Source organism: Leptinotarsa decemlineata, unplaced genomic scaffold, assembly GCF_025532065.1.
Source record: "Leptinotarsa decemlineata unplaced genomic scaffold, Ldec_3_MD MMD2_tig00078422_RagTag_RagTag, whole genome shotgun sequence".
Classification (NCBI taxonomy): domain Eukaryota; kingdom Metazoa; phylum Arthropoda; class Insecta; order Coleoptera; family Chrysomelidae; genus Leptinotarsa; species Leptinotarsa decemlineata.
This window is the reverse complement of record NW_027412747.1, coordinates 16,094,458-16,117,045: the sequence shown is the minus strand read 5'-3', so window position 1 is coordinate 16,117,045 and position 22,588 is coordinate 16,094,458. Positions and strand designations below refer to the sequence as shown.

The 22,588-nt window shown below is 34.6% G+C and overlaps 1 protein-coding gene across 1 annotated transcript in view; it reads left to right on the top strand.

Moving 5' to 3' along the window:
• Positions 1 to 22,588, top strand: part of LOC111503873 (sodium channel protein 60E) — a 331,231-nt gene that overhangs the window by 248,875 nt on the left and 59,768 nt on the right. The window contains exons 7-9 of the mRNA XM_074186486.1: positions 2,120 to 2,400; positions 3,788 to 3,966; positions 14,195 to 14,364. Coding sequence (XP_074042587.1) covers positions 2,120 to 2,400; positions 3,788 to 3,966; positions 14,195 to 14,364 — 630 coding nt within the window. The remainder of the gene's footprint in view (positions 1 to 2,119; positions 2,401 to 3,787; positions 3,967 to 14,194; positions 14,365 to 22,588) is intronic.

Below are 22,588 nucleotides of genomic sequence, written 5' to 3'. Positions count from 1 at the left end.
TTCTATTTATGTCTGCATCTGTAATACTAGATATAATCTCATTAGTATCTTCTAGACAGTTAGTTCCTTCTGTCTGTGTGTAAATGTGTTTTTGAAAGCTCTGGTAATTTGAATAGGAATTAGGTTTCTCTGCTGACCCAGTTGCAAAGTTGCAGAAATGCCGAAATTGTTATCTACCACCCCTCAATGAATCTCATTTGTCCAGTCATGTTTTTTTCTTTTTTCGATATTACAGTTGATTTGCTGATAAATATTTTCATTTCTTTCAGAAAATCAATTTGTTTTGATGTTCAAAAAAAAAGGTTTATTGAAATATTTCACATCGTCAAATCTATTTGAATTTAAAATATCAAACACTTTGTCCAAAAACTGTTTATATTTGGGGAGATTGTCTTATATAATAATATAATTATAATCTCCTGTGACTGAATTAAAGGAATTTCCACGGTCGTTATCGTTGTTCGATTCATTAACAACCATTATTCTTACCTGAACGAATTGTGGGGATTGCATCTTTATCTAGGCAGTTTTTTCCGGTTGATGCAAAATATTTCTCATCGAAGTGAAGATGACACAATCTCATGTTTTTGTGACATTTTTCCGGAGGAACATCACCAACAAACTCCACGAATTTCTTTCATTGCATATATCTAGAGAATATATAAATATTAATAACAATAATCTTTATTGGCCCCAAGAAACATTTAGTGTTCATAGTAAGGATCTTGAAAAATACAAATGAATATAGGTACCAAATAGATTGAAGCAGAATTTGATGAGAGACAAAAAGAGGTAGTTTAGCAAAAGTTTATTTCATTTTGTTTTGAATCGATTTCCTGAAATATTTTTTTATAGTATTGGGTTGATTGTTGTAAATCAAAACTTCAGTATAAAATACAGATTTCTTAGTTTTGGGTTGCCTAGTTTGCTAATTATGAAGTGTCTCAATCGAATGAAATTCTAATGTTTTTCGATATTGATGACAGAATCTAAGAAAAGACATATTTGCTATTTATAGTAGTTTATCTGGAACATATAAATGGAATGTAGGCTCCAAAAAAGGTTATTCGAATAAACATTTGATACTTTGGTTTGGCAAAGATTTCAGTGGAAGTAATTGTTTTCCTACAGATACAAATCAAAACTTGATGTGGTTCAATAATTATTTTCCTTTGTGAATTTCCAGTGGAACTGGAGGCATATACTATTCGTAAAGTTCAATTTCATCAAATTAAATTCATAATAAAAAGTCTGCATATTAATGACTCCAATATATATGGTCTATAACAATTTATTTTATTACGTTATATGTTGATTACTTCAATCTAACATAATGAATAATAGAAAAACATACCTTTTTTCGTTGATTGGAAATCGAAAAAAATGAATCCCGACATCACCCTGCAAATTACAACAACCCACAGCTCGACACTTGTTCATTTTGAAACTAGACACAAATTTTCCAGAAATACAAAACCACCACTTACAACGACTCACTCTGTAATAATATTCCATGCCTCAATTTGGCTCGCTTGGTAAACGCCTCAGATTCAGTCGGTTGCGCTGTAGTTCGGCCGCGCATAAAATTCGAGGTGGGGAATCTTGACCCAAATATGGCATAGAGTGAACTTACTGGTGTTAACTTCTATACGGTGCCTATACCATTCGTCCCGCCCGTCCCGTCCCTTGTGTCCCTTCGTCCGGTCAATCCTGTCCGTCTCGTCCGTTCCGTCCCTTTTCGTCCATCCCGTCTTGTCCTATCAAGTACCATCCCGTCTTGTCTGACAATAAGATGGAATTATCTATTTTGTATAAGTAAATGAACTAAGGTGAACCATTTCTTACCTCTGAAAAATGAATATCTTGAAGATCTGTTAGGAGATATAGCAAAAAAGAACAGTCTATGTCGTTAAAAGCTATAAGTGTCATATTTTTATCCGTTCCATCCGGTCTCGTTTCGTTAAATCCCATTTTGTCCCATCTCGTCCGTCTCATCCCGTCTTCTCCACTCCATCCCGTTTTATTTTATTTTTTTCTCATCTCTGGCATCCCAAATCACCCTGTAAATATAAAAGTACTGACGTAACTAAATTATTCACTACATCTTTTTGATTTGAAGGAGCGAAAAAAAGAACTTGTGGACCATCGCGAAGACTCCACGTTCAGTTTCGACCCGACCAACCTGAACGTGAAAAAGCTGTCGAAACAAAAGATAAAGAAAATTGACGCCCGCAAGGGTGTGCTGCTGTCGTCGTACACACGGAAAAAGACGAGGCGCAGGAAGAGGAACCGAAGTTCTACGAACGCCGCCAAAACGAACGCTACGGAGAACAACGGCAATAAACAAGAGACCAAAGACTCGAGCTCCAATAAATCCTCACCGAAAAAGAATCCCAAGAGGTGAGTTAAGAAGGTAGCGGGTCGGGGGAGGGGGGGATAATTTTCTGCTGGGCAAAGACGGAATAAATGAAGCTGAAGTAATTAATGCGCAACACGTTTGCGAGATATTATTTGTTGTGTTGTACATTTTGGGAATATTAATTGACATTTGTTAATGTGGGGAAAGGAAATGAAGGTTACTTATTTCTTTCATCAAGATTAAGGCTTCGGCTGATGTGAGGACAAATGACATGATTTTCATTTTTTTTTTTATTGACTGATGCACTTCTTCAACTAACAGTACAAAATAGATCAAATATTTTACTTGATACATCAAAAATTTTCAATTTATTTATTTCCTTCATTCTTTTCATTGTAGTGTGCAACAAAGTAATTCTGCTATTTATTGTGTCTATAGCATGCACATTTTTCTTTTTTGAACGATTCAAAAGTCTATTTTGGAAATGAAAGAGAGCTCTTTCAATATATCAATAAGTTGTCCTTCAAAATCATAATAAATTTTAACTGTCAAACGCTAGAGGAGGCTGATAAAGGGTAAATGGTCTCGTATTTCATTCTGAAATACTATACGTAGGGGAAATAATAACAAAACGACTCGAAATATATATATATATATATATATATATATATATATATATATATATATATATATATATATATATTTTTTATCGAGTGTGTATGATACAAATAAAAAAAAGGGGGGCAAACCGCGGACACGTGTTTCTGGCTATTGGCCTCATCAGCGCGGTGCTCATATATATATATATATATATATATATATATATATATATATATATATATATATATATATATATATATATATATATATATATATATATATATATATATATATATATATATATATATATTAGTTGAAAGACAATCTTTGCCGACTAGTTGAGTGTGATAAGAGTACTCCTCCGATTTGCTGATCACCCCCGCTTCAACCAGATAAATTCTCTCGAGAAAAATATCTCGTCGAGGCGGGAATCGAACCCACGATCTTCCGATTGTGAGTCGGGCGCACTACCACCGCGGTCAATTCCACAACAATCCAGTTGAAGAAAGAACTTCGAAACCACTATGTGATTTCTGTTTTTGAGGTTGCAGTCAATTTTGAGGATGCCAGGGAGTAAGAAAAACTCTTTGGTATCATGTCAAGCTAACGGAAATGTTTATTTCCTACTTCAGGTCTTATATAGTGAGTTTGAGAGACTTTTATAAGAAACATTTCAAGAGATCAAGTTACGTAGGTACTGCGACTAGTAGTTTCATATTCAAACTTGACGCGAATAACATAATAAATTATTTTGATTGGGAAGCTTTCAGCGAAACAAAAAATCAAATTATTTCTATAGTCCAATTATCTACACTTTGCATTTTCCAGGTCTGTAACTCCAAGTCGCAGCCCCAGTCCTAGGCACAGTCAGCATAGTCAGCAAAGCCAAGAATCACCTCGTCCCCAAGTTTTACCACTTGTGGTGCCTCTACCCCTTCCACCCCCAAAACATGTTCATATGAGCGATTCAAAGCGAACAGATACACTTCATCCTCATAATACACTAGGTAAATATAACTACGTTACCTACTCATAGAATTACTATGGGAAAATAAGGTATTTAAAAAAATAAGGTACTAGAATTATGAAGAAAAAAGAATTGAAACTTTCTACGTTTTTACTGCAGTTTCGTGCTATAAGGATATTTTCAAACTTATACATTAACGTATAAGTTTGAAAATGTCCTTATACATTAACGTATAAGTTTGAAAATGTCCTTATAGTATGAAACTGCAGTAAACGTTAGTTACAAATGAAAGTGGTAGAAAACAGAACGTTTCAATTGTCTTTTTTTTTATTTAAAATTATCCGCATCAACCTGATCGTTATTAGCGGCGGAGTGTATGTATTACAAATCAGTAGGTAGTATTTACAATTTTATAATAAGGTTGAGAGCAGTTAAAAAGCAAATAATATTTTTCACTTGATGTCGTCCTAGAGCTTATTTCAAATCTTGAGGTATATTCTAATTGTCTCTTTCTATTTGGAACATCGGACATTCCGTTAAGATGTGTTTTACTGTGAGTCAATTATCTCTTCTTCATGATGATTTCATACTCGTACCACGTAGTAACGGCTACATCCATCAATTTATAGGTACAAGAATGATTTTTTTCGATATCCAAATTTCATGATACTTCATTCACAAAAAAATCATTTTCAGTGGAAACAAATACAAAAATTTAAATTCAACAGAAGCTGCAGATGAAATTACACCGAAAACACTTAATATTATAGTTAAAACACTAACGTATACATTTCATTAGTTTGAACTTACATTGTCTAATATGATATAAATTGATTTGAAATACCTGAAAGTATCTGTAAAAAATTATAAAGATTAGCTGAAAAATAATAATTATATTAAGCAAAAAAAAACATAACTATTGATGAGAGCGATGTGTCTGTTGACAGTTTAATTCAAAGGAATATCTATTTATACCGACTTCAAAAAAACAATGTTTTTTCAATCCCATTCAATTAAATACCTATTTGTTGGAGAATGTTTTGGTTACTACTGGACATATTTAAACATTTGTCATAGTAGATTTGTTATTTTGTTTTTCGTCGTATAAATTAATTAATTCAATTCGTTGGGAGTTATATATATATATATATATATATATATATATATATATATATATATATATATATATATGTATATATATATATATACATTTCAATTTGCAGTTTGAGGAGTGCCTCGAAGATGACAGTACTACCAACTGTCGAAAGCGCTCGCAGATAATTAATAGAAGATATAAAGCTTCAAATCCTTTTTGTAAAATTTAATATTGAAATACTGAAAATAAAGGAAAAAAACATATATATAGATATACTGCTGTAGTCTCTCTCATTACTGAAACAGATAATAGGCCCGATACTTTTGAGATAATTAATAGAAGATATAAAGCTTCAAATCCTTTTTGTAAAATTTAATATTGAAATACTGAAAATAAAGGAAAAAAAAACATATATATATAGATATACTGCTGTAGTCTCTCTCATTACTGAAACAGATAATAGGCCCGATACTTTTGAGTCCATGTAGTATGAAAGACACAGATTTGTAACGTCGATTATGAGTTTTATGAATGGTTACTGATAAAAGGTCAGGAAAAATCCCATTTTCTGAATGAAATAATTTAGAGGGGGAAGCTAAGTTTACCAAAATAGCTTATTTAATCGTCATAATAATCATTCTTGAACTGATGAAAATCTACACCTTGCCCGTGACTGGTATTTCCAAGAAATTTGGAGTTTCAACGTTTTTTGTGAATATCTCAAGAACGGTTTATTCTTGGTACAGAGTGTATTACGCAAACTCGCATTAGAATTATACCAAGTATTCAAAAATGTGAAAATATACAGTTATAAAAATAAAACTAATAAAAGTAGATGAAAGTGTTGCATCACATGAAATTGGTTGAAATAAAAACATTACACACAGATTATTCATGAAGTAATACAGAAATGTAGTGAAATCATTAAAAAAGTATGCCCTCAAACAAATAGTTTGGCGGATACTAGTTCAAGATGATACATCAAATTATCTGCTCAGCAAAATTTCCGAAATTATGGATTTGTACACATTTCAACCTATACAATTTGAAGCATTCGGAATATAACTCCTGATTATATTGTAACGAATTAAAGAATTTACTGTAGTAAACAAATTTATTTCTAACAATATTTCAATATCGCAAACTAATTTATTTACAACACTCAGCACTTAATTCATTTTCACTGTTTGAATTCTTCATTTTCCGCTCGACTCGTTTTCTAAATTCATACTGCCATCTCTGGACGGAAAGCAGGGCTTATATATCGGTAACGATCGTTCTAGATTTATCTAGTGGTCTCTGTACTCGCCTAATATTTTCCCGGCGAGTCAAACTGCTTTTTTCGCGGTGATGTCATGCGTTTGCTGGCTGAGATATCGGTAAGGGCCGGCTTCAGATTCGTTACAATATCTTTATTGTTCTTGTGACTTTGTACATGCGCTATTCGAACATTCAAAACAAAATAATCATCAATCCCAAGAAAGTCATGATCATACAGGAATAAACGAAAATATAAAATAAATTAGTTAGGCAATTGTTTCACTTTTTTTGGCAAGCTATTACAATTTTAAACTATTTAGAAGGATCAACTCCAATGATGATATTTTCTCTCACTATCCCACTATGATTGTACGTTTTCATCTTCACTTCAGTCAGAATGTTGGAATCAGGGCTATGTCTTCAACTTCAATCATCAAAACCAAGGAAACGAATATTCAACAAAGAGATAAAAGCTAAGAGACTACTTGGCACGAATTGGGATTCTCGTAATGCGCGTTTTATGATATTTTTACAACCCCTGGAAAGTTGCCAAAACAGGATGACACGTTGACTAATTGAAATAACGCTATGTGAGAAGTATTCGCATAGTACTTGTTGTGAGTTTTGTTCACAAGTGTAATGGCTAGAAAATCACAGTGGGCTTACTTGAAGACTGGCTGAAAATCAAATTAACTAAAATAACAATTTGTTTAGGCCAGTCTCGACTCAACTACACGGTAGGTTGACGGTTTTCTATTCCCCTGGCTAATACCACGCGTTGGAGTATATCCATGGTGTCAGTGCAGTAATCTTCACAGAAGTAATTCCTCCGTAGCTGTTGGCGATACAACTGCAATCGATTTTCATTTATAAGAACTGGCACACTTGCAGACCGGTTTCGGGCTTTTTGACCTCTCGTCACGTCAAAGTAGTATCTATCAGCAATCCTAAACGCCTTAACTTTTGAGATACAGGGTGGCAAAATTTTCAAAAATTATCAGTTTTTTAATAATAACTGAGATAATTTTGTAGACATCTTTGGCATATTTGGTACATATGTTCCATGCCTCAAGGCGCATTTTCTGATGTACACAAATTTGTATTTTTTCAAACAGTGGTATCCCTACGGGTTTCGCATTGAATATTTTTGGGGAAAAAGTACTACGCCAATGCTTTCTTTTCAAAATAAAATCATTTTTAAAATCCTCATTTATTTTTGAGAAAATTTGATCTCTCGGTATTTCTTTGTCCGACGCATGATTTTGACTCAAAAAAACAAAAATCGACAGAAAGCAAATTAAGAAATTAGATCAATTCTAAAATGAATGAGAATCTAAAAATTGCTTCATAACGCATTACCAATTCCCTAATAATATTTGGAAACATAATCTGCAAAAAAATAAATTTTTCACAAAAACGAGTTTTATTTTATTTTGTGACAGTAAGTCTAAACGAATAGCACAAATTTGTTAATTAGTAATAATACCAAAACTGATTATAAAAATTGTTGGAAGTGGCCACCTGCACTTAGTATGCATGCTTCCGCCCTTCTACGCATGGAATTACGCACCCGTTCAAATATTCCCGGCGTATTTCGTATAGTTTCACACGAGGCAACTATTCGCTCTCTTAAATCTTCTAAAGTATTAACGGGAGTTTTATAAACAAGAGTTTTAAGGTGACCCCATAAAAAAAATCTAAACTGTTGAGATCGGGGGATCTTGCTGGCCATTGCTGAGGTCCTCCGCGATCTATCCAACGATTAGGATAAACTGTATTTGAATGGTTTCGGACAATTACACTGAAATGAGCAGGGGCGCCATCGTGCATGTACCATATTCGATTCCTTACCGCAAGTGGCACATCTTCCAATAACCCAGGTAAGTCTTCTTCGAGAAATTGTAAATAAGAACGACCATCAAGGCGTCCTGGTAGAAAAAATGGGCCTATTAGATGATCACCTATAATTCCTGCCCATACATTAACCGAAAATTGGTGTTGGAAATGGGTTTCGGTTATTGCATGGGGATTTTCTTCAGCCCACACATGATTGTTATGGAAATTTTGAATGGCATTCCGAGAAAAATTTGCTTCGTCTGTGAACAAAATTTGTGTCTCAAACTGCGGATTTAGTGCAATACTTTGTAGATACCAGTGACTGAAGTTCACACGCTGTGGAAAATCTCTGGGGAGTAATGCTTGCACTCTTGAAATATGGTATGGGTATAACAAAAAATCAACCAAAATACGCCAAACAATTTGATGATAAATATCCAGAGTTCTAGCGATCTTCCTCGTACTCGTCTCAGGATGTTCCTCAATTTCTTGCAGCACCGCTTCCTCAATTTCAGGAGTTCTTACTACACGAGGTCCACCTTCCGGAATCCCTTTCTTGAAACTACCAGTTTCCCCAAGTTGACGATGAATATTTGAAAAGGTTCGGCTATCTGATAAGGCACGATTAGGATATCTTTCCTGATAAATGCGTCTGGCTTCTGTTGCATTACCATCGGCAAGGCCATATACGTAATGCATTTGCGCCATTTCCGCATTCGTATAATTTACCATATTTACTGATATTCAGAAAAACAGCGGACTACCAAAATAACTTCAATAACATTTCAAAATCAATCAAAACGCGCTGTGACAGTTTTTAACACCAACACCTTACTTTAAACCAACATCAATATTAGCTACTGACGTTTGTACATACAGAGAATTCGTTTTTTATTGCTATGGTGGGTACGCTGTTTTTTCTGCTTTTAATCTTTGAAAGAAATCACATATCGACAAACTCCATATTTCCAAGATGTGCAGTAAATAAATTCTGCTACACGTCATTTATTTCAGGATACCTAAATTTATGTTTTCAAAAATTATTAAGCGGTGCTGCGTTATGACGTAATTTTAATTGAGAACAGTGCATCTGACAACAAACAAATACCTTTTAGATCCTCAATTATTTTGCAACAAATCTGATCTCTTAGTTTGCTTTCAGTCGATGCACGATACCGCATCAGATTTTTAAGAAATTTATCCTTAAGTGAAGCGATTTTTAATTTTTTGAGCGAAAACCATGCGTCGGACAAAAAAAACCCAGCAAATCAAATGTGCTCAAAAATGTATGGAAATTTCAAAAATAATTTTCAATTCAAGATAAAGCAGTGGCGTAGTATTTTTTTTGCCAAAAATATACATTTCAAAACTCGTACGTACGCCACTGGTAGAGAAAATTTAAAAAATTGTGCATCAGAAAATGCGCCTTGAGGCATGGAACATATGTACCAAATATGCCAAAGATGTCTACAAAATTATCTCAGTTATTATTAAAAAACTGAATATTTTTGAAAACTTTGCCACCCTGTATCTCAAAAGTTAAGGCGTTTAGGACATACGTCCATAGGACGTTTTTTCCTTAAAATGGGTCTAAGAAATACCTCCTTGAATATTAGCATGTGTTTAAGGAACACCCTGTATATCACAACATGTTTCTTTAGCACAGTAGCTTTTTCAAGTGATCACTTGAAATGTAATTGGAAGAATTTTGGATATGCGGTTGGTTAGTACCTTGTTTATCAGATGTATTACAAATTTGTTGTCTGTCGTTCGCTTCAACTCAAGCAATACCATTAAAAATGACGCTGAGCGATGGCAAACAGTGAAATCTAAGCGACAGAAACCGAAAAGACGAATGATTGTAGGAAACGATAAAGAAACAGATATAAAGGGCAACCTCAAAAATGTGCTTCTCCATGTATCAGGGGTGGACCAAACAACTTCATTGAAAAGGCTAGAGCAGCTACTACTCCCCATTGTCAATTTCAAAAATCTTCATTCAGATTCCCCAGTATTTACTCTTCTTTCAAGGTATCTATAAATGGATACAATTTCAAGACTGCCATGGATCCATGGATCTGGCCTGAAGGGGCTTGCATTAGTAAGTTTTCTCAGAAGCGGAGGTGGGGGTCAACTCATGCAGCAGACTAGCCTTTTATCCACAAATCGTTCTGTTTAACGATTAGTTCACAAGAGTTTACTAACGATATTTTATTTCTTTGCTTTACTGAAATACATACAAAAGTAGACACCATCCAAACAAAAGACATAAGAGGATATGAACTAAGCACTTCTTCTTTAGAAACTTATATGATCAAGGTGGCGTTGCCATATACTCCAGAGTTGTAAAAAGACCAAGCTAGATAAATATTGTATTGAAAAACTCTTCGAAATTTGTGGTGTTTCTTGCAACTTAGACGGCACTCCTACCATAATTCTCACTTGCTATAGATCTCTGTGTGGTGATCATAACCTATTTTTAGAAACTATACGGAAAGTTTTTGCTGACTTTTATGAGCCTGATGTAAATATTATTTTAACAGGTGACATCAATATCGATTCTACTACAGTTTCAAGGGATTCCTGTGAAATTAACGAACTCAAAGATATTCTGTCTAACTTTGGTTTGCACACAATTGTGAAACGGCCAACTAGAGTTACCTCACATTCATCTACCATTATCGACCAAATTTTTAGTAACGTTAATGACACAGTCGTTTGTGTAGTTGATACTGATATTTCAGACCGTAAAACGGTACTTCTTCAGATATCTGAAACGAAATTGTCTCTTTCGAAAACTTTCCAAACGAGGAGAAGTTTCATTAAGCACTCTATTGAACACTTTTGTGAAGCAATCAAATGCGAATCAGTAAGCTTGTACCGTAGATAAAGCATTCGATTACTTTTCTGCTGCATTTTTCCATCACAAAAATATTGGGAAAATGGTTATTCACACGACAGGAATTGGGTAACCGATAAAGTGAAATTATCGAGTAGAAATTTGAAAGATCTCCATATTTTGAAAAATAGGTATCCTGAAACCCTTACAGGCGCTTGAAAAAGGCAAAAAAGAAATATTTCATATTGTTATGAGACTCAAAAAAACAGTTTATCAGAACAGAATTACAGATCCCCCCAATCCTAGTAGAACAGCATGGAAAGTAATATCCGAACTTTCAAATAGGAAGTGAGACGCAAAAAATATTCAAAAGATGAAAGACGGCACTTTACAAGATAACCCAGGTAATTTATCAAAATTATTCAATGAATTTTTCATTGATTCTTCTTCAGAAATTATAAACGATTAACTAAACCATCGTCCCATAAATACGAATCCGCATTCCATTTCATTAGAGCCTTTTATACCAGAGGTCGGCAAAGTTGTCCCAATGTTTAAAAGGCAGAATCCAGAAAAACTGAAAAACTATTATAGGCCAATTATAATAAGTCCGAGTTTTTCCAAGATTTTTAAGTACTCCTATTCAGATAGGTTACTGAAATTCCTAAAAAACATCGAATATTTTCAGATAAATAACATGGTTTTTGCAGAAACAAATCCACAAACACTGAAATAATATCATTTGTCGAAACAGTTTCAATGTTTCTGGATTCAGGGAATGCCCTCTTGGCATATTCTGCGACCTTAGTAGGACTTTCGACTGTATCAATCAATATCAACTCATGTCAAAGCTTTATTCGTATGGTATACGAGGTGTTGCCTGTGACTAGACTTTATCGTTTCTGAAGAATAGACAGCAGTTTGTTAGCTTGAAATATCATAGTGAGTTTATTACTACTACCGTTGATTCTGAGCGCATGGACGTCAAGATGGGTGTACCACAAGGATTTGTGCTAGGTCCGATATTATTCCTTCTTTATATAAATTATATATATGAAATTGATAACATTATCATAGATTCATTCATAACGATGTACGTTGATTACACAACCTTATTGGTGTTCAACCTTATTGTTATGTGGATAATCTTCTGTTTGAGAAATGTGAAAGTACTCTGAAGTCAGTTGTAAATTGGTGCGGAAACAATTCATTGTTCCTCAATACTGAAAAAATTCAGTTGATGAGTTTTCACAATCGTTAAAGACAGTGCGAAAAAGTACAAATTCAAATAAATGATCAAACACTCAACAGTTCAGATGATACAGCTTTTCTGGGGATAACCATTGATGCGTGTCTGACTAGTAAACAAAAACTGCATCCTCGTGATGAACAAATTGAATTCATTGTGTTACCTTGTCAGGAACCTCAGAAGCATTCTGACAGAACAACAACTATTATCATTATATCACTCGCAAGTTGCGTCGAAGTTGCGATATGGCATATGTATATGAGGTAACTCTACACTAGCTTCAGTACTAGTTCCTAGTACATTTTCTTGTAGGAATATATTTAGAACATTCAGAATGTTAACCCTATCCTGTATGAATATTACTGGAGTTTTTTTCTCCAACACCAAATCGTTATTTTTATCACCTCGACACGTGTTTCAATCACCAAGTGATCATCTTCAAAGAGGAAGATTAAAACTAGAAACTAATGCGAGCTAACCTATTTATGCTATATAGGTATTCTATACAGGCAAACCATCCAGACGTACCACCCATACAGGTATACCAACCTAAATTAATTTTACAATTTTGCCTTAATTGAAAACATTTTATTAAAACAACGATAAAAATAAAATAAAAACAACAATAAAAATTAATTGGAGCTCCGGGGCGACTTCATTGATTCCAGTGGCGCATTTGCTTTTTCAGCTGCACGAAAACCCGGAAAAACCTGCAGCACCACATCATCTGAAGATCTTGACCTAACAATGTCCTCTCTCTTATAAAACAAAATGTAGGGTGTCTCCAGAGGCTCCAATAAATTCAATGCATCACCAGAACACTTCGTGACAAGACTATTGTCAAACTTAAACCAGTCCGTTTCTTCTTTGACCAAGGCGTAATAATGACCAAATTCAACGCCAGAACCACAGTGAACAATGACTGCATGAATATTATAATAGTGGTCTGCTAGGTTGAAATGTTCATCTATTTCGCACCTTCCAAAGAGTTTCTTGCTTCCGTTAGAGGTTGAATCTTGTTTGAAAATCATCAGTGTTATTATTAGATTGACTGGAGCCTCAGCTATACTTGTTTCCTTATAACAGTCAGTTAGTTTGGCGCATGTTTGACAATACAGTCGATCATCACCTGTTAAAAATTCCATTTTCAGATGATTTAACATTATTGCCTTATTTATTATTTTACAATATATGTTTATATACAATTTTCAGCTAGATAAAAATTAATTTTACAATATTGCCTATCCAAATTTATTTTTGCAATGTGTCCTTATGTAGTAAACAGTTAACCCAACAACATTATTTTATTTTAACAAGCTATATAGTATGCTCTTTGGTATAGGTCCGTCATCGTTATTCATAATATTATCGTGTTTACTCATTTCTACCCTCTCATAGGCATCTAGTTGCCTGTTGTTGTTAACTTGTCTAACTGATCTTAATGAACTGAAGTCTATGGAATGGTTTTCTTGCAAAATTTGATGGGCGACTGCTGATTTTTCAGGTCTTCCATATTTTAAGAGTGCTATGTGTTCCTTATATCTTACTTCAATAGATCTTTTTGTCTGTCCAAAATATTTTGCATCGCAGTCCTTACATTCAAGTTCGTAAATTTCAGACTTTTCCGAATTCTCGACTTTGTCTTTTGGAAGTCCAAAATACATTAAAAACAAAATGTTGAAAGGTTTTCATACGTTTCAAGCCAAACTTAATTTTCCAATCATTTGATTATTACCTTCAAATAAAATGAAGTTCCAAATGAAAACGTTTTTCTAGGGATCTGCTCACGACCCCTAAAGCCGCCACTGCTTGCCGTACGTTTTCGACGGATCACTCTGTACGGTATTGAATGCCAACTCAGTTTTCCTAAATAACTGAGAGCCTATAAGCGAACCTCCTTATGTTTCTCCATGTTCGCTTTTCCCTTATTAAATCAAAGAAGACATAAAGGTTGGTGTGTAGTAATTTCCAAAACCACTTCTTTTCAGGTCCAAATCCTAATAGATTGGGTCTGCAGAGCCGGCAGGCCAGCAGCAACAGCGGGGAGGGTAACAACAGAGAATCGTCTTTGGATGATTCAGGGGTGGTGGATGACCACGAACCTGAGGGTGATGCTACATCAGAAGAGGTTGGAACCCATCTCACCCCTAGTAGCAGGGTGAGTATTTTATAGTTTTCAAATCTTTACTGTGACACCAGTTATTCGAAATATCTACTTACTATCTGGCGATGAATGAATGAGGATTTCATATTGATTACATACAGTTTGTGAATTTTCACTTGTACGAAGACGAAACGTTAATAATGCTCGAATTCCATCGATCAAGTGGCAGACAGAAAACTACTGTGACTTTGACTTATCATTCAAGAAATCCCTCACCTGGAAATATCAACTGAAGGGCTTCTATAATCATAAAGTTACATACAATGGTCTATAGGGAAATTCCGTAAAATTCGAAGACCAAGTTTCGACATTTACTTTTTTCCTCTTTTCAGAAGATATTTGCTGAAAACTCCATGATAAATAATGTCTCACTTTGTAATTGAGGAGAACCACTACATACTTATCAGCTTGTATTTGCTTGAATCAGGCACTTCACCTTCTCCACAATTACCTCAGTTTTCCTTTGATGATAAGGCAACATTAGGGTATCGTCCACCTTCTTCATGGTCACGGATCATGCAGAGGAGTGGATCCGATCTATTCATTGATTCCAAAATACAATACAGTAATATGCAGGTGGACATGCTGATCTCAAGAGTTGAAGGCTCAACAGTTTCTCGGGGACGTATAATAGCAGAACAAATGATTTGGAATGTGAAATTTCATCGAAGTGCATCATTCTCAACTTTGACTTGATATCGCTCCTCCAGAGACCTCTAAAGGACTTCAAAAAAGAAAAATGATATCGACAATAATTATCAAGAATATTTGTATGCAGCTTTGTTTTCTCTTGACAGTTCCGATGACCAGATATGTCAAAGGTTCTGCTAATACTGTTTGGTGAAAAAATATTCTACAATAATAATAATAATAATGTTTATTCAGATTCAAATCACAAAAAAAATAACTAAAGTAATACATACAGTTGAATAAACATTGTAGAAACCACAGAAGCGTCAAATGTTGCTTGTATGTGGTGAAAGGGAGATCCAGATGAAAAAAATTAATATATAATGAATATCAAAGTATGAGAATGAATTATATATAAAGGGGGGATTTGCATATGAAAATAAACTACTTAATATATGAAATTAAAAACACATTAGATAATATAAAATCACAAATATAAGTATGAATATAAAAAGTTGTCAGTTTTGACATATAATATTATTTGAATATAATTCATACAAACATAAAACTAAATTGACAGTTAAGTATAAAATCACAAATGTAAAATACGCGTACAAGTAATAATATACAAGAACATGTTGATGAAAATGGATGTGATATATATTTACAAAACGATAGTGCCCATATATGCCCACAATAACAAGGAACCTTCTTATGATCGAAAAACCTCAGATGTAGAAACTTGTGCGAATTAAAAAAAAACGGAGTTTTACATGTCAACGCGCAATTCCTAGCATCAGTTGGAAAATTCGCTCTGAATATCGCGATCGTTGATGAATGAAACGAACCACTCACGCTAAACAACCGATTACTCTCCCTCCAACTGGAACCTCTAACGTCGAGGAGGAGGTTGCAGTTCTAATATTTGGGAGTGGCGCTTATTTTAAGTTTGTACTAATAGTTCACATCTTGAAAGTTACGTTGTTCCACCCCAGGAGAGTATATGTCTCTAATGCATCCATCCATCTTTGACCTGCACAACTTCTTCGTGTTCTCTGCACCGTCCTAGTTTGAAATGAACTTTGGACTTCAGGTAATTCCGAAGTTCATATCAATTACAGGCGTGTATTTTTACTCGCTTCAGAACTGATAGAGATCTTTTTCTAAAGAGGCATAAAGTTTGAGGTCATCCATACGTTCCTTTGAAATGTTGATTAGTTTGAGAAAGGTTCATATTGTGTTACTGTCACCAACGTTAACGAGTCGGGAGAGTTACCAAGTAGTGAGAAGAATAAATTAACCAAGGAAATGGAAGAGATATCGTTAAAAATTTTTGAAAACATACCTGCAGATAACATCATTCCTTTAGTGACACTAATGAATGGAACTTTTCACTGGGAAATATTTCCACCTCTTCTGAAAACTAATTTACTGAAACCTCTACTTGAAGGTGGTGGCGTTTTGGATTCTATCCCCCGGCAAATATCATCTGAAAACTATATTTCAATGATTATTATTGGAGGTTCAAATAAAGACATTTTCACTTCAGTTCCATTTATTGAATACCTCGAGATTCGACCAAAAACTCAAAAAGCACGTACCGTAGATGAAAACAAAGAGAAGAAAAACATTGTCTTCTATTGTCTAATCTGATGTTATATGAATTGAAATCCCTAAAAAAAACAAATTAAATTGAAAATTTAAATGAATAGTTTGAGTTAACAATTTTATTAGGTAGTGAAACCGTGAAATGAATCCACAATAAAATAAAAATAAGCAAAAAATTGGAAGATTTAAACCATTCAAGTTGAAATAAAAAATTGAAAAGATTCCAAGCCAAGTCACTTCACGACGTTTCGAGTGTTAGTAACCACAATCGTGTTTGAGTGATGGACTATTCCTCCGAAAAATAACTATTTCTAGGTCATTCGAACGCCGTCACCTTCCCTCTTTTCGCTTCACTGGTTTAGTGGGAGTTGACCGTTTTTCCGCTGAATTGAAGCTTTTCATATGTTGGGTATTTCAACAATAGCTTAGCTGAATGCGTCGTTGGACAACACATATGCAGCTTCTTTATGCGGACTTTCAATGACCTTTTGGTTTCACGGATATAGGATTTGCCACACTCACATGGTAAACGGTGAATGCAATTCTTGGAATCTTTGCTACTAATGGTGTTTCCGGATCGGATGCAGGTACTGGTGTTATACTTGGACCCAATTCTTCTTCATTTCCGACACTATTCTGACATAGGAGAGGGCAAGCACTGTAGAGTAGGATCTCATTCTCTCGGCTGAATAATTTTTGTGTTTAGGGGATGTTTGGTCACCACAATTTGTCTGATAATTGAAATATAACTTTGTAAGAGTTACCTCAATAAATATATTCAAAAATCAGACATGTAAAAATAAGTAAATTTCTTCATTTTTTATTGAGGTCATCGTTGTGGAATTGGCCGCGGTGGTAGTGCGCCCGACTCACGATCGGAAGATCGTGGGTTCGATTCCCGCCTCGACCAGATATTTTTCTCGAGAAAATTTATCTAGTTGAAGCTGGAATGATTCTGCAAACGTGTTAGGAATCACACGTTGAAAGGTAAGACCTCGTTAGTCCTTAGCTCGCACAAGTTCTCAACTTTTGAGAGTTGTCGTTCGTATGGGGGCGACAGCTGATTAACGGAAAAACAGATTTTAAACAGATTGAGCCTCAAAGCGTCTGACAAGTTTTGGTCCATGGAAAATGCCCGACACTCATGAAACTATATAAGAATAATATTCTACGAAACATATATAAAAATCAGCCATATAAATGTAAGGTAAGTAACTCTTGATTTTAGTTATCTTTCTTACCTGGTACCTGCCCAGGTGTCACAAGTCTAGCTGAACAAGCACACAGGTTTCAAATAACATGAGGGGCTACTGAGAACCTACGGTTTCATCTATATGAAAATGAGTTATGTCTGATCGCTCTGGGATCATGAACTACTGGTTGTGACGGCTCATCTTCCTTGCGAGATACTTACTGTCTTCTTGCCAGAACTTGTTCCAACATCACTTTGGAAAAACCATTTCGTTGAAGATCTTTTTGAAGATGCTTCCTTCCTGGTGTAAAGGCTTTCTACGAAGTCCAAACTAGTGAAATTCATCATGAAACATTGTCAACCACTTTCATACAAACTGGTATACGTATTTACCACTGATTGAACAACTTTTCATCTCATGTGAATTCCATATAATAACCTGATATCGGTTTGGATACCAGAATAGGAAATTACAATGCGATGAAAACAATGCAATCTTATTGAAATTTCTGAAATGATAACGCTTGGTGTGACAGAAACCAAGTAGAATATGTATTGCCTCGAGGACTAGGCATGTTTTCTCTGAGGAGAATAATGTGACAAAACCGGACTTCACTATATCAGGGCACATAATTCCACCAGCTCTGTCAATTAATTCACTGGGTGTAAAATTGTCTTGACTTGGAAGGCAAAGTGAACTTTTCAGAAACTTGGAACACTATTTGTACCCTTCCCAGAAAATGCATTACTCGATTATCCAATACCTAAACATTACAGGCAACCTTAATAACTGTCTTTTCCACAGATACTTTCACAGAGAGTGTTCCACTTAACCCGCTTGATTCCATCCAGAGCAATTTATATTAGAGAAGACGCATAAAAGGAAAATTCTGGGGACTATAATTGTCACTTTCATCTTATCTTTTCATCATCAACCAAAGCACGGTACTTTCTTGTACTTTCATGGTTCTAAACTATATATCCCTTCAAGTGATCAACACCACCACTGAATAAAAGATGTCAAATAATGCCCCTCAATGAAACAACCGCTCTCAGCATTATTACCACAAATAATATATTTCTATTGAAAATCAAGTAAACCAACAACAGAGTTTCTATAATATCACCATCAAAGTCTGCAACAAAGCCCGGTATCGTATCTAGCGTTATTGAAATTTCAATAAGGAATACAACTGCCGTGGTCTAGTTTCATCGTAAATGACACATTAACTCGAGAGCTTTCAATGGAAATTCGATAAAGTTAATATATTCAGGAGAACCGCTCGCTACTATAAGTCCGTAAGCTATCAATGTTTAAAAGGTGTCATGTATCACTGAATTTATCTTTAGGGTTTCGTATATTAACTGGAATGATTTATTTGAAGTGAAGTCCCTGGATCGATCGTGAGAACCTTGTATAAGGTCTTCCAAAAGAGACATCCGAACTTTGACAATTGATAACGGCCATCTTGTTGAAGCTACATCTGTCAAATTAGTTGTCATTTATTCAGTCTGTTTTGTTAAATCACCATGAACAGATAAAGCATTCAACAACATATACGAATAATGATCAGAATGGGTGTTCTGTTTGGGCAACGTACCGAACTCTTCGCCCATTTTATGTATAATTGTTCTACCGGAAGGTCTATTAGTAATGTGGTGGATGAATTCAAGTCCACTGGTTCAGTTCAGTTCAGTTCGCTTGGCCGTCGCGATTTTCGTGCTCGCAGCTTTAAGGACGCGACATCTAGAACACTCTATTGAGAGGTTTATGAAATGGAATATTATTTTAGGTTATGTATGCAAACGTATGAAAGTCCACCGATTTATTTGTATCACTTCTGTGTCAGTTCATGTACATTGTGAACAACTTTTATTTTTATATCGAAGGAATTTTTAAAAAAATGTTTGCTATATGAACTCTTCTACTCAAATATTCAAAACATTATGTTGAAATTTTTTTACGAATGTTACGGTTTCGCAACCTACATTTATAACAAATAGACAAGTCTAATAAGTACACAAACTGACAATTCCTCAAAACAAATTATGTATTGTTTATATCTGTTGTTTATATCCGTGTCGGGAATCACACGTTAAAAGGTAAGACCTCGTTAGTCCTTGGCTCGCACAAGTTTCTCAACTTCTGAGAGTTGTCGTTCGTATTGGGGCGACAGCTGATTAACGGAAAAACAGATTTTGAACAGATTTTTTATCATTTTCCATCGAGCAATAATTTTTTCATCACAAATTATAATTGAAAATTCACAACAGGATAACAGAATTTTTTTTAAATTATTTTTGTTCATTTCATTTTAATTTTTTTGTTTGTCGAGAGTAACTGAAATTTTGGAAAGAGCAATATGTAACAGATTTTCTTCAATTATCCTCCACAGTCGATTTGAAAGAAACTAATATAACGCTCAAACTATCAGCTACAGATCCGCTAGTGAACTAATTTCAGAGAACAGAGCCATATTTTCCGTGTTGAATTTAAATTAAATTGAGTATTGAAGTTTTTGAGTTATTAAGTAAATGTCTGCTTTCCTCATCTTGATTTGTTAAAAACACCAATGAATACTGCAATTATCTTTCGTTATCGTTTCACTCATCATTTTGAAAAACTATGTACAGTGAGTTTCAAAAAGTTGGCACCATATGGGAAACTTTTTTATTATCCATTTTCCAAAAAAATTGATTCATGATCAAAATTGGTGCATTACGGGAAATTTGGATTTGAGTTGTCAAAATTCAAAATTTTCGAACGGTGTACTGGAGATTACAAAAAATATAAAATTTGGGCAAGAGTAAACTACCCTTATTTTTCTAAATTATTGAAAAATTTCACTTAAAAAAGTTGTTTGAATCTGAAAACAATATTCAGATTTGAAATCACACTCACCTTTGTAACAAAACAAAAAAATCCATTTTTTTTATGGTTCTAGTCTCATGAAGAGTACGAGTATCTCATATACACCTCAGGCCCCTCCCTTATATCACTATAATAATAATTCAATGCGAAATTCAGCCCAATTTATTATTCGAACTAGTATATCGATGTTTGTTGAAAATGGTTTAATTTTTTATTAGTTTTTCGATGCAAAATTGATATTTCACTCTGTATGTAGGTCCATAATGAAAATTAGTATGATTCAATGACAAGAATTAATCGACTAGATCAATTAATGCTGAACAATTGAGTAATACAAGTCTCTAAGTAGTACTAATACTCTTTATGAGGCTACAACCATAAAAAATGTAATTTTTTAAGTTTTGTTACGTAGGTGGGAGTGATTTCAAATCTGAATATTGTTTTCAAATTCAAACAACTTTTCAAAATAAACTTTTTTAGTAATGTCGGAAATAAGGGTTGTTTACTCTTGATTAATATTTCTATATTTTGTTCTCCCCTGTACAACGTTCGGAAATTTGAGATTTTGACAATTCAAATCAAAGTTTCTCGCAATGCATCAATTTTTGTCAGGAATAAAATTTTCTGACAAATGTATAATAAAAAAGTTACCCATATGCTGCAAACTTTTTGAGACTCACTGTATATATACTTTCAGTATATTCAGTGAGGTTGTTTTAAATAAGTGAGTCTTACTTTTCAAATAAGTAAGACCTTATACTGCAACAGACTCTCGAAATAGACGAATCTCTCTGACAAAATATGCAGATAAACATAACAATTCTTGAACCTGGTTTCTCAAATAATACTATCGATTGAAATTACCACAATGGAATGATGGATGGACGACATATTAAAATCTGAACTTATCAAAAGCGTCACGTCTTGTGTTCGAGATAAAAGCCGTTGTCGACCTATTTCTGGTGGGATCTTGTACAATCTCGAGATGACACTCCAGCTAAGATATGATGTATGAAAATTCACCAACACAAGTGGGTAGAAGAGATTCTGGAAATTGTTAGCTCGAGAAATGCTTTTCCCTTTTCGACATGCAAATGAGAGTTCTTTCTAGTTGATGGGGCAGACTTTCAAAGGATTCATTCATCACGAAACACTGAGTCAAACTCTGTTTTTACATTGTTCTGAATACGCTTGAGTGAATGTGGACTTGACAGGAACAGTTTGATTTCTGTTTCGTGGATTTGCCTCTGGGGAATGTGATACTGTTATTTTTCTCAAATACGAAGTAGTAATTGCTAGGATACTTTAAGGAATTTGAAGGTTTGCCTATTGCGAAACCAGGTTTTAGTATCAAATACTCCTTAGAGTTCATACAACATACAAAAAACATCGTTCTGCAAGAACGATGTTAGTTCCTTGGAAAAAGTTTTACATAAAGCCAAACTGTCTCTATGGACATGTCGAAAGATTTGTGGTAAAACTTGGGGTTTAGGTCCTAAACAAATCCATTGGATTTATGTGATGATTGTCAGACCAATGGTGCAATTGCTTGGTGGCTGAAGGCTTTACAGAAAACGGTCCAAGCGAAGCTCTCTGGCTTACAGAGACAGGCTTGTCTGGCTATCAGTGGTACCATCAGTACCACACCGTGGTAGAGTACAACAGAGTACAACAGACTGTTGGTTGACATTGGAATTCACAGCATTCTGGAAATAACCTCTGACTTCATGCTTCCAACTGTCAACTACGAACTGCCTTATAAAGTACTATTCCCGAGTAGAGAGAACTGGATCCTGCGGAAGAAGGAAATATTAAGAGCAGATAGTTGTTGGTTCACAGATGGATCAAAAACACCTTCCGGTTCTTGTGCAGGTGTTTTCAGTCGCAGACCCAGGACAGAGTTATCTATCTGCCTA